Consider the following 14,308-nt stretch of genomic DNA (forward strand, 5'->3'; position numbering starts at 1 on the left):
AAAAACAAAAAAAACAACATTTTAGAGTTTTGGCTTTGAACTTAGATGGTAAATGACATATTTTTTAAACACAAACCCACATCATACAATAACAAAGATGATAAACCCTATTGATAGGGGGAAAATATATCTGAGCAAGAGCAATAAATTTTTAGGTCTGAGATGTTTTTGCAAAATAAAAATAAAAAATCTTTAAGAAATGCATAATTGTCCTGTTGATTCTACTTAAAACAGAAAAGCACCACATTCCCACTACTACAGAAATAATATACAACATTGATTATTGTAATTCAAATTTTGTTATTACCAACATAGTTATAAGAAGACAGTTGGGTCCCTGGTTTGTGCATCGACCTTCTGCTTCTTCTAGTTGTAGAAGTCTTACCTCCCACTTTCACTTTAAACATTTCCCACATATTTCCCACATGACACTTTCTGTTCCCCCTTTCCATCTCTATGTCAATCACATTTCATCATTGTACATTTTAGTACAATAAACCCAAAGCTAATTCTGAGAACTCCTCTCCTAGCTGTTCAGATAAATACAAACATTAATATGCAAGCTACTGTCCACAAGTATCCATAAGAAATAACATTCCATTTACCTATTTAATAAAGATATTGCATAGGAAACAAATGTTTATTTTATTATTATTTTTTCATTTTATTTCCTAAGTGTGACATTTCCAGACCAGGCGATGATAGAAAATGTTACAATCAGTTCTAAAGAGACTTTTCTTGTCCACACTAAAAACCTGCACCTTAACAGCAGTCAGTGGGGGCTCTTTTTAAAGTGGAAGTCACCCCCAATTCAACTTTCTTTGCTGATATAATGTCTAAATAAGTCATTTTGGGGCTTTATTTTTATCTTTCTGTGCAAAGTTTGACATTTTTGACCAATTCTTTTGGTTTCTCATTATTTTGCCTAAAACCGTCTCACCATCTAGCGTCTTCGGTCAAATGGTTCTTAGGCAGTTTAATTTTCCTGTTGGTTGCAACGAAACAGCTTGGCACAACTTTGTCACTTCAGGTGTAGAATTACAGTGATCCCCCTGACCATCCGATGGCGTGTCAGGATTCGGCATAATGAGCATTGTTGTGGTGACTGGCGAGCATTAATCACCAAAGAAGCTAATGGCAGCTAATGGCTGGCTTCTTGCTAAGACAGGCGGCCTTCACCCGAGCTGCAGAAAAAAACAACACAGAAAAAGAGTTGTTAGTTTTATCGTGAGCTGATTTAAAAAAAAATGACTAGAGGAGTATGAAAAATTTATAATTATAGCAACAAGGTGAATAAGTTGACCACAGTACTTCTTTCATTCTAGTCACAGCCACATTCACTACCCCCGCTCATCCCCACACCCGGCCGTGTCGCTTGGCTCCGCCCAATTTGCCTAATTTTGCAACATTTGCCTGAGGCATTACTATCAGATGGGGGTTAATTAGACTTTAAAGGCAGGCATTTACAATGCTGTAAAATTACATCTTGTAGCAGTTCCAAGGTATTTATATTCTTCAACAATCCCATTGTTTACACTGTTAATTTTGGTTTCCAATGGAGGAGAAGCCTTTGTTTCCTGCATTGTTTAAGTGTAGCTAGGCTTCATCACACCATTTGATAAGGTCCCCCACCACAGATCAGTTCTTGTCCTCATTACCATTCAGCAGACTAACAATAACTGTATCGTCTACAAATTTAAGGACTTGCCTGTAGTCATGGAAACTCCTGCAATGATCAGTCTAAAGGATGTACAACAAGGATGACAGAAAATATCCTTAGGGAGAGGCAGTGGGTCTGGAGTTCATCATCAAAATACCAGTTAAAACATGCAAAAACCTGCATGGCTTGGTTTCAAAACTGTTACTGTGTTTTATGATTGTTATGAAAAATAGTTGTCTTATTTCCTGTCAGGAAAAAAAAAACTTCTTAGTTCAACAGGAATCATTTTGGAGCTTAATCTGGCAGGGTTATGAATTATCTTGGTCTCAGCTGTGCATTTGGAAGAACTTGCCATCTTTCTCTCTCTCTCTCTCTCTCTCTCACACACACACACGCCCACGCACACACACAGACTTCCTCTGCTGCCAGCTCAGTGATGCAGTAGTGTTAGATCACTTAACCCTCTTAATTTCACCTTAGTTATATTTAACATTACACTAAAGCCGTTTTTTCAGGCCAGTTTTAAAAGTATCAGGTGCTTTGGGCTAGCGACACTATTATTATTCATTCAACCCACAGGAAATATTGTTTTAGATAAAATCTGGTGGTAGCTCATTTTAAACTTTTTTGTGAGAGAAAAGTAGTAAAAGGAACAAATAATTTCCTAATCCAAAAACAAGCTGTTTTGCATTTTCAGAATCAGGGTGATAAGGCACTAAACATTTAAAATCTTTTACAATCATGTAGTTTTTAATAGATTTATCTCAAAAACAGTCAAATAAAATTGTGATTGTTGCATGTTCCTTTCAAACAAGCAAAAAAAAAAAAAACAAACAAAAAAAAAAACATCACTTTGAAAATATAATTAACAGGGATTCATCTTCAATTTAAAGCTAAATGCACCTTGATGGGTTTTACTTTGGGGGAGGAGGGAAGGGAGACACCTTCATGATGATGAGTGCAGAGAAAAAGCGCCCATAATTGCAGTGGCAGGATAATGACACAGTAATTGGTACACTGAATGAGCAAGTTTATTTTCAGCTCTGTAAAAGTCATAGCAGCCACCTCCTACACAGCCAGCCAGTCGACAGGGACTTTACACTTTTACATAGATTTTTGTCTGGTTCTCCAGGAGCACAGAACCATGTCTCTGTGACAGAAGGTAGGACATCGGCCAGTCATTGGCTTTGACCAAAATCAGTCATTCTTACCTGGGTGCTGAGATTCTGACTGATAGTAAAACAGATGAGGGAGAACGCTGTCGTGCTGTCGCAGGTTAAAATAAAAATATTATTGACTCGATTGTATCTGTGTCAGCGACATTGTACTTCAACTCTTCAATGACATCATTGTATATGTTTTACAAAAAGTGAAGCTTCTCCAAAACGTCTAGTGGTCTTCTAATTAAGCATCATGTACTGAGTGGCTGAATCCACAGGTGATTCTTCCCAACTTGCATTCAGAAGAAACATGTTGGTAAAATTAAAATATTACTTTCAAACTAAAACTGCCAAAAGTACGAAAAAGGCCCTTACATAGATATAATCATCTATAAATGTAAATAGTTGTACAACTTCTTGTGCTTTAGCAAAGAAAATTCTACTTGAAATGAGGTCATACCTGAAGGCCAATCGGTTAATTGTGGGGGTTTTATTGAAATGTGGTTTAATAAATTGACAAAGCAGTATCATCTGTAATTGGTTTTCTCTGGCTTTTATCAGTTCACGACTCTTACATATATGCTGAATTGGATGGCAATTTAACTGGTAAATTGATCAATGAAAAGATTAATCAAAATTTGTGATAATCTCCATTCCATAATCAAGCTCAATTTAACAAAAGAAAATGATGAAAGCATTTTATTTATTTTTTTTAGTTAAAATGTACACTGGGGTTAATTAGTGGAGCTACAGAGAAAACAAAACATTTTTATTTTCTAAGAACGGATTATGAACTGATTAAGGTTGATGTGTTTAGACAATAGATAGCTATAATTGCTGGTTAAATTAAAATCTGTTTTGAACCACTGTAGCAGAATAATTGCACCTTGTAATTGTTTTTTAAGTGCCCCCCTAATTTTATTAAACTCTCTTTTGGTTAGGATCTCACACGGTAACTTGGGCGCTATTTCTGGTGATAGAGCACAGATCCCGCTCTACAAGACATGCCATGATTATACATAAAGCAAAAATGCTATTTTTAATGTAAATATTTTTTTTAAACTGCCTCTCGTTTAAAGGCTCAAGGGTGGTCGCTCCACACTCTGCAGAAAAAAGACTCGTCATCCAGTAAAGCATGATAACACCCTCCTTGCTCTCGTAGATCAGTGTTGGGGTCGACCGGTAATAAAAATATGCAGTAAGATGTGAGAGCAGGATTGTAGGCAGGAGGAGCAACTCAGGCTATTTAAGGATTTCGTCCAGGAAAGGTCAACTGCTCATGATCCAAGGGTCATCGGCTGGGGTATTGTGCCATTTAACCCGATTAATGATGAGAGGTGGATACACTGTGGCTGCTGCTCTGTGATCCGCATCTTTAATAATGTAAAGCTGCTCTACAATTATTATTATGTAGGAGGAATGTCTCACAGTTGAACATCTCTTTGGTTGTAATATGAAATCTTTGCAGGTCTCTGTGGACAGTAGCTGCACGGTCTGCACGGAGAGAAAGGAAACAAAAGGACATTTTCAAAATGGCGGCACTTGTAATGCATAAAAATTTAAAGGTATGAAGCAATTCCATTAAAATAGACAATAGTGAGGATCCAGCCTTAACCATTTCTTTATCCTTATTCCAGTTTTTTAGCTACATTATGCCAAGCATCTCTTCACTCTCACACAATGTTCTTCCTTGGGCTTTTTTGGGGCACTTTGTTAAATGCTAAGCAAGAGAATGAATTCTACATTGCAGAGTGAGTCTGTGGTAGTTTAAAGAGACTAACCTATGAGGATGGTTGATCGCTTTCATCCCATTGTGCCCAAATGGCACAGATTCAAAAGCAACGCAGAATTTGGCTGCCAAATGATTTTTGAACAGCTGTGTATCTTGTCAGGATTTGCAGACTCCAAACTAACTAAATGTCTGAGCCCACTCATCATCGATCTGCTGATTCAGGCTCTGTGGTCCTGTGTTGCTGCAGGTGATACTTTTGGCTCATTTTACTCCTGAAATGATAGGAATATAGTCTTTTGGTATTTTTCTATAATATTGTTTATTTGGCATAAACAATATGCCAAATATTGTTTATTTGGCATGTTGTTTTGTATAACAATATAACAATATTTGGCATGTTGTTATATTATTAAGTCAATAATATAAATAAATACATTTAAAAGTGTTAATCATTATAGTCATAATGCAACAACAAAATAATAAATAAGAAAATGTAAATGATTTATTACAAAGTAACCACTGTTTCAGAGAACAAAGTTTGGAGTGAGAGTATTTAAACCCTGTAACAGGTTTTAATCGATTTATTATTTGCGGTAATTGAAAGAAGATTATTTTCACTCATGAACAAACTGTTTTGCATGCTTAATCCAGGGAGAAAATATTTGTGTTGCTGACCACTGCCAGGACAGAAAGTATATGTATGTGGCCTGTAGATAAGAATTTATGGGAAATGGCAGAAAATGGTCATTTCATAACCTGCAGCTTGCCTAGTGAAGTTTGTATAGCAATCAGAAGTAATAAAAGGAATTGACTGAATTCTAACAGGATGAAAGTCCAAACTGTTTGCCTAATCAATTTAGGTAAACTTAGCACTGTTCACTGCTAAGGAAGGAGGGCAATAACCCAATAAGCCAACAAATGACTGGAGGTCTGGAAACTCATGAGGGTGTGGAAGAAACACTGGATTCCTACTGGCAGAGAAGAGCACAGGTGAGGCAGGGAGACAATTAGACATGGCACAGGTGGGCTGAATGAGGCTGATTAGAGCAGAGGGATTTGCATGGGAAAAAAAAAGTGAATCATTATAGAGAAAATACATTCAAGGTTTGAGGTTATAACAAAGCCAAAGGTGGAAAGGTGAGGGACTTTACACTTTTACATGTAAATCTGCAAAGTTCAAAGTGTGCATTCCTGTAGGCCTATTTTAAGGCCTCGATATCTTAAAGTTAAAGATACTTCACACTTTATAACTCAGACAGTAATAACTTACATAACTGATGCAACAGTTTCACATAATTCCATCAACAATGGTCCACTGGGTTTCATCATAGCTTTCCTTTGTAGTTTGCTAAAATAAATGTGGAACTTGGAAGTTATAGTTGCACCCTGGTCACTCTTAGTTTATGTGTGTTTTCCTACCAAAAACCATATTTACTATTTTAGTTATTTGTGCTTTCCAAATAACCAGCAGTTCCTGAGATGACGGGAAAAAACACAATACAGAGGACTGTAATACCCATAATGGGTGTCTTCTGCTGCCTGCTGTGCCTTCAAATGGCCAAGATTAAAAAACAAACAAAAAAACCCAAAACATTAAGTGTCAAACAGGAGAAGCAAAAAGGTGGTAATTGCTGCTGCACCTTAAAGGATTAAATATCATAAAAGCTGCCAAAAATAATGGTCCATGACAAGGTTAGCTGCTTTTGAAACCTCCATTTTCTTTGTTTGAGAATCACAATGTGATTCTTGTTGAAAGGAAACAGGAAAATATGAAAGATGTTGTGCAAGCAGGGTGGTGCAGCAAAAATGATTACAGAGAAACTGGCATCGATTAGACACACATTGAAGCCTTTGCAGAAAGGAGATAGGAGAACTTCTGTTTGTTAAAACTCTGACAATATTGCTTTAATTTGTAAGCTACATTAACGACAGTAATAATGTTTTTATTTTTTTCAGTTTAACTTTTGTGTGACTTAAATACAACATAAACATTAGTAATGTCTGAATCAATATTCAACCAGTAGGAAAAGTACAATTCAATATCTAATACCTTTCATTACTTTTGTTTATAGTAAATATTCTATATTTCAGAATTAAATGTACTTTGCATTTTTTCAAATTTATTTTTAGACCTATTTGGCTGCAGATCTGCCAAGTTGACTTGATACCTAACTAAGAATAAATTGCAAATAAAATTTGATTTAGTTCAATTTAATTTGCATCCTTAGAGATCCCAGTAATTATGACAATGGCAATCAAACTTTTCTTCTAGTCTTGAATAATTACCCCCATAAAATTAACGTGCAAATATTTGCTAGTGCAATAAATTTTAAGGCGTGCCTTTACTATGAGTGTCAATAAATGTGAAGTGCACTACATTAATAAAAAGATTCCTGCAGACAAAGTCCAGGTGGCAGCCTGGTTTTATAAAGATGCAGAATGTAATTTGGTTCTTTTCACACGGCTTAGACTGATTTACAGTGCTGCTCAATGTCATTTCAAATAGACAGTGGTTAACAGTAAATCCGAATTGCATAAACATCTTCTTAGAAAATATGTTTGCATTGATTATAAGTATTTAATAAACAACTGTGCCCTTTTACTTAATGGTTGAGCTTTAAAACTTTGGCTCCCAAGTTCAAGGTGTCAGCTCTCCAGCTTTTCACTGTCTTCCCGTTATAGAAATACAGCACAAAGTTGGGAAAGTTTACAGAGACGGCCAATAAATCTTAAATCTGTCACCAAGTGCTTAGTTGTTTGCACAGCATTCCCAAGACCTTTAACTCATTCAGAAAATTCAGAGAAACTGCAATGCTTGTCCGAATGTTTGACTTCTGGCTGAAGCCCAATTCTCCGGATTTCAGAGGTCACTTGTAGGTGACTTGAGGCATTAGATGCTAGTCTGAAAATCAAAGCTTTAGATTTCCTGTAACCACGGTCCATACGGTGAAGTGGCGTTTTAAGGAAGATGTATATTATCTATATTATCTTTAGTACTGCATTCATAGACAGAAAAAGAAATGCATTTGAGTGAGAAAAAGTGACTGTGGAAGACAAGAAACGCTAAATAGATGTAGAAAAGAGAAGAAAATGATTTTCCTTCTATGTTCAGTTCAAGGAATTTTAGTTATGATGTTTAATCTGAGTAAAAAGCAAAACATTGTAAAGCCTCTTAATCTCACTAGTAAAAACAATGCCAAGACTACTGGCATTTGAAAAAGAGCATTGAAAGATCAGTCTTAGTGTTCAACATGTATGTTAGAAACTGTGCGTGCAAAAAAGCTTTTCCTGTTTAGATGATTTACCCTAACCTTTGATTTGTCCCTCAGATCGGTCTGTCCCTGATACAAGAATACAAGTCTTCAAAGACAATAAATTAGGAAAGATAAAGTCACGGCCCAAAGAAAATAACCATCTGTCCGTTAAAAGGCACAAAATTACATATTTTTTCACAGGTTCAGAAATTATTTAGATCTATTTTCAACCAGACAAAATAGATTTTGCTGTGTTATAATTTATTAAATACAGAAGAAAATGGGGCCTAACATCAGGACCACCTGCTTGGCTCTAAGCTCATTGTTTTTGCGTCTCAAACCCTGCCAGAACCATTTATGCTGAAAGAGCCCATGGCAATCAGGGAATATTATTTTTAAAGAAATGGTGTACCAGGAAAGCTGCAATGCTCAGGGTAGTGGTATGTGTAACATCCACATGAATGACAGTACCCAAGGTTTCCCAGAAGAATATTTCGTAACAAAATCAATGCACTGCCTCTTCCCATTAATCTTTTATCCTTTAGTTCTTTCAGTAAGTCAGGCACATTTGGTAGACTATCCTTGTCATGTGAAAGAAAGCGTGTATCATGTCAGATACATCTCTGCTCTGAACAATTTTAGTGGACAGTGATCAGCATTAGCATCCTAACTGGTCGGGAACAGTTTGATCAATGTCAGATCATCTTCTCGTGAAATATTAACTGTATTGTAAATGTTGATAAATCTAACATAGACTTCCAAAAATAAATATTATAAAAAAGTAACACATTCTGTAGTTAGGGTTGCACAAACTTTTCTTCTTCAACCAACTGGTGAATACATGCAGAATTCATCCACTGTTAATGGCAAGCTTGCCTATTTTTTCTTGCTTCATCAACTATTAGAACAAAGTATAATTTTTTTGTCCTTTTTAATACCACCAACCAATTAGTGTAGCGCTGAAGAGATATTCAGTGTTCTTCCCTTCGCTCACCAGTGGTAGTAGTGTTATTCCTTATCTAAGTACTCAAAATCCTAGAAATTAGGGAGTGTTCTGTCTTTTTTTTTTTGCTGTACTCTGCAGAGATTCAAGACATTAGAAAGAAACCAATGATGTTTATTCAAGAAAGCACCACCTACCAGGTCAGCAGCGAGAGATATTTCAAATATTGCAACGAAGGAAGTAGATTGAGCAAACAAATAAGATTAGACAGCGCAGAGCATCTGCAGGGCACACACACACACACACGCACACGCACCCACACACACACACACACACAGGCAGCTGCCTCAGACCATTGCTTACATGTCCTAACGGGAACATGCTTTTTCCCTACTCCAATTCTCTTTCCTTCTTCTACTGGCCCTCACTTAATCCTTCTTCATCCTCCTGTAGCTTTTTTAACCTTCCATATCAGCTCCTGCATGGAGTTAAATAATTAGTTTTCAAAGAGAGTTGGTTGAATAAATGAACTTTTAACTCTAACATAGTTTTCCTTAATTCATCAGTTATACTCAAGGCCAAACACTTCATAATAACATCTTAAAAATGTGAGTAATCTCATCGGTCCTGCTGTGGATCAGATGTACCAGACACTTTGCAATGCTGTGATCAATAGGGATTTTCAAGGACCTTAAAAATAAAAACAAAGGGTGCTTGTATTATGGCTGCAAAGGTCACACAAGAATACATAAAGGTCTGGCCTTTACAAGTCAGTGGTTCACAGCAATGAAGCTCAGGTCAGTTACGAATCTCCCCACAACTTACAAGAGAATTCAGAGAAGTGAAATTAATAAAATATGTTTAACATTGACACCATAAACACATAAAGCTGAGTTTTTTTTGTGCTCATCTCTGGGCATTGAGGTTGTAAGCCCCCTTGTGGTGATTTAAGGATATTAAAACCTCAACAAAAGCAGAGTGTTCATGAAGAAAGATGTTTACACAAGATGCTATCTGTTAATTGCTACTGATGAGAAACCATGTCCTCTTCTGACTCATCTGTTTACACTTAGCATAAGTGTATTTATGTAAATAGTACATTACAGCAAGTTGCTTCATGCATTTCAGACGGAAGTGGTTTTAAAGGCACTTCAAATGTTGTGGGATAGCTCATGCTTTGTTTATTGTATTTTGCAACAACTTTTTACATAATTATTGAAGTAAGTATGTTAAATTTTTGGTGTTGTTGTCCCAAAGATGAGAGCTTTAACTTTTGGTAGCCACCGTGATATAAGTTTCTCTACTAGCGAGTTTTTCGCAGCTGTGAAACTCTACAGCAATAGTGTTGGGTCAGTTAGGAGAAATGCAAAGTAAGTATCATAGTTTTTCCTGTTGAACGTTAGTTATGAACTGGCAGATGACAATGGGGTAGAATCCATCACTGCATTTATTTATTTTTTTCTAACAGCCACTATAACATTGTTGCTCCCTTAAAATCTTAAAATTTTTGTATTACTCGAAATAAACGTTTTTTGAAATTGGGGTATTATGTATTTTCCAGTCACATTTAGCTATTCATTTTATAGCAAAATGAATATAATAACTATTTTACATTGTTATGAAATGTTGTATATGTCAAAAACAGTTTGACTTTGCGTCGTAGCCTTATCGGACACTTTTAAATTGGCCTCTGTCTCTTTAAGAACCTCCCATCCTTTCCAAAACTTTCCCTTTAGCATGTCACCACAACACTGCTTCTCCATTGATTTGAGTATTCCTCAAACAGCGGCTTAGGAGTATTGAAACCAATGCAGATAGATGTGAAGAGAGACACAATAGTCAAAAAGATTTATGCTGGGGAGATTGCTAAACACGTCACAAATCATAAGGTCGAGAAAAGATTTCTGAAAGGAAATTTTCCTAAATATTTGACGTTATTTGTTTTAGACTAAAAAGAATCTATAAAAAAATCTACAAAAAAGTTTTGCTGTAAATTCTTATTTTTATACATAAATGATGTTCCACAATCATTTCATGTTCAAAAAGAACACTTAAAAAACATGAACATGCCAAATGTGATATCCATGTCAGTGTTGAGTGTGTGTAAGCTTTTCACTGGAATGTGTTTTTGAATGAGAGCTATCCCTAAAACCAGAGTGCATACAAGGTTGTGCTGAAGTAGGAGTAAAAGGATGGTAATACAAGAACTAAATAGCTTTTTGTTTAATAAAACCTCAACTGTGAAAACCCTGATGTTTATTTACAGTCATTTTCCAAATGACGCTAAATCAAACATTTGATGCATAAAAGAAAAAAATTATTCACTCAAACATGAATAATAAATCAGGAAGAAACATTGCTATTTTAAAATTCTTTTTAAGTAAAACTTAATGTAACAAAAAGGTTTCGTTTTTCCACCTGTTCTTTTAAAGCAAAACCCGACCAAATATGCTCAACGTTTAGAAGAGATTTCTAATTAGAATTATCATGAATTATGTAAAAACACACATTGCAAAAACTGAATTTTAATTTGCTTAGCCAAATAGATTCTGCTGTTTTCTATCTTTACAGGGAAAATGAATACAATTATCTATAACAGTTATAGATAATTGTTATAGACGATTGACGATTGTTCCTGCATACTGAAACTGCAGGAACACTTTCACAAGTAATACAATTATTTTTTAGCTATGAAATCATTTAAATTTGCTAAGCTAAAATGGCTTGGCTCTAGTTGAGGATGGAAAATCATTTTGCTTCTGCCTCCACGTCAGACTACAGACCTGTTTTTCCGATCAAAGTGCCGATAAAGGGTGAAAAACACATTTGGTTGAAAAAGCGGAGCATTTCATAAAGCATGCATCGTCACAGATGCATGAGAAGTTTATGACTCTTTATTTTTATTCAGGTTTTTATTACAAGACAATGCCAGGCTTGCAGGGAAAGGAGTGTCCCAGCAGCAGTGTCACTTTGATCCAGTAACAAATAAAGCAAAGCACACATCAAGGTAAACTGACTTTTTCTATAGCCCACAACCATCTGGTATGTGTCAGATCCCAGACAGTGAACAAGCAGCAAAGCAGTTTTGTTTACATCAAAAGCTCAGAAAATTTGTCCCAGGGAAAAATAAGATAAGAAAACAAAAGCGATTATCATGAGGTTATTCTTGGGGGCTCTCAGATTGCATGCAATGCAGCTCTTGGTGACTGGTTTCTGACACAGATTTTGGCATCAAGTCATATTTTGTACGACTATTATCTCCTTTAGAATACTGTAGTACCTTGAATATTTAAGATTGCTTTTGTTTTAAGTAAAAGATAAATCTAATTTGGTGTTAGTTATGGAGGAAATTTTATTGTAACACATTGACCTACCAATATCGTCCATTTTCAACGGTTCTTAAAATATTGTAATTAATTCAGCAGCTGTGTTTAATTAATCCATTCATTTACATGTTCATGTGTTCCAATTTCAAAGTAATCATGACTTTGTGTTGCTTGTTGCTGAGAGCCGACAGAGGAAAACTGAAGGCCACCTCTTGAATGTTGTTGCTAGACTTAATGTGTGGGATGCACTGATGACTGGCTGTTTAGTTTACACACGGACCATTAAGGCAAAAACATCCTGCAGACAAGCACTGATGTGATATGAGCAGTCAGTCAATATGAACTGATCGGCCTCGGTGTTAAAACTACAAACAGGGAAAATGACATGTATTGACAATGTCATTGAAATGTTCTGCTCTGCCGGGAAACCTTGTGTCTTGGCATGCTTCAGGCTCTCCAGCAGGCTACTGTGGCTTTATTTGTCTGCAAACATGCTTTAAAATGATCAAGCCTCAATCACACATAGCAGGCGCCTGATTCATTCAGTGGAAAAATATCAAGAGGGCCGCAGAAAACCTGCATGAATAGTAGAGACAGAAAAAGCAAGCTCAACCTGCATGGGAGTTGTATTTCTCAAAACAGCTGTGCTGTTAGCTGCCTTTAAATAGCTGCAGAACTGCAAACGTCCAAGAGGTGACGTGATTGGTCAATGGTTTAACTCATTCTGTGTGTCCAGTTGTGTAATGCTGTATGTAACTTTTTTCTTTTTTTTTTTAAGTATTTTACATATTAAAACTATCGCTGTATAATCTGTGGAAAAAATCGAGCTCCTTTGCCTTCTATCTATGAGTCTGCTGCCATCTACAGAAATACAGAAAAAAAAAAACCTTATCAGAGCCAGAAGGAGGGTCTTCATTCTGTCAATCGTCACACTTGCAATCACTTTTTTACTTGCGCGACGTGCAGCTGACCACCGAAAAGTAGTACACATAAAGAAATATTTTAGTGGCTGTTGTTTGTTTCACATGCTGTGTAAATATACACATGAAAATATGAGTGTGCTGTGCATTAATAAGTACAAGAGTCAAACTACTAATATACCTATATGTCACATTTTCCTGTGAGGAATACAAACCTTTACTCAAAGCAACATCTATAATCTCTTAATCGTCTAGCTTGTTGTCACTTTAACTTTATTGAACCTGTCATGGTTTTGAATCCAATCTCCACCACAATTTGAAATCAAGTCCAATCCCATTACTGGGCTCAGCAGGGTTTAAAAGATCAATCAAGAAACTGCTTTTGTTCTGCAATTACTAAAGCTTTGAAGATTATCTAGGGAGTATCTTCCCGTTTACAAACAATTCACTGAATTCAACATTGAAATACTGTCTCATCTGTCTTGCAGGGCCACTTCCTGGCCTCCATCACTCACAGCTAATGGATGTCTTTGGCCAGTATGCCTACAATGACAGTTTCAATGATAACGGAACATGGCACTTCAACGAAACAGAGCAAGAACAGAGGCATCCTTACAACTACTATGCCATGCTTCTCACGCTACTCATCTTTGTCATCGTCTTTGGCAATGTTCTGGTGTGCATGGCTGTGTCGAGGGAAAAGGCTCTGCAGACCACTACCAACTACCTGATCGTCAGCCTGGCTGTTGCTGATCTTCTGGTGGCCACACTGGTTATGCCCTGGGTTGTCTACTTGGAGGTAGGATGATAGAAATGCCCAAACACAAACATACACACAGCCACAAAAAGAAACAAACAAACAAAGAAAACACATTTCATCCATATTTTGTTGTAATGAAACATAAACGTGACATTTCTTATCCCAGAGACATTCTTACTCTCTTCTCTGTACATTTTATGCTCTTTCTCTCTGCGTATTACATCCATAAAAAAACAACAGCAAAAGATTAAAAAGAGTAATGGTTAGAAAACTAAGGCAACAACTGTGTTTATTTCCAGTATTATAAGTGACTGGAAGATTTGGACAACACTGAAGATCCAAATACAACACATGATTTAAGAGACAAAATTCACAACTGGAGGGTAAACATGTCAGAGCAGATAATGGATTTAGATTAAATATAGTTCTGGTGAAACACTGGTGGAAAAAGGCTTTGATAAAGAAAGCTGCACACTGCAGCTGCATCATCGGGTCACAGGGACAAGGTAAAACAAGAGTGAAGGTTAACATGTTCACATCAGTCTTGTAAACA

The 14,308-nt window shown here is 36.3% G+C and overlaps 1 protein-coding gene across 3 annotated transcripts in view; it reads left to right on the forward strand.

The window, feature by feature from the left end:
* Positions 1 to 14,308, forward strand: part of drd2a (dopamine receptor D2a) — a 55,555-nt gene that overhangs the window by 12,215 nt on the left and 29,032 nt on the right. For all 3 annotated transcript variants that reach the window (XM_044120607.1, XM_044120605.1, XM_044120606.1), the window contains exon 2: positions 13,484 to 13,794. In XM_044120607.1, coding sequence (XP_043976542.1) covers positions 13,516 to 13,794 — 279 coding nt within the window. In that variant the 5' untranslated portion in view covers positions 13,484 to 13,515. The remainder of the gene's footprint in view (positions 1 to 13,483; positions 13,795 to 14,308) is intronic.

The sequence above is a fragment of the Gambusia affinis genome, linkage group LG06 (assembly GCF_019740435.1).
Source record: "Gambusia affinis linkage group LG06, SWU_Gaff_1.0, whole genome shotgun sequence".
NCBI lineage: Eukaryota > Metazoa > Chordata > Actinopteri > Cyprinodontiformes > Poeciliidae > Gambusia > Gambusia affinis.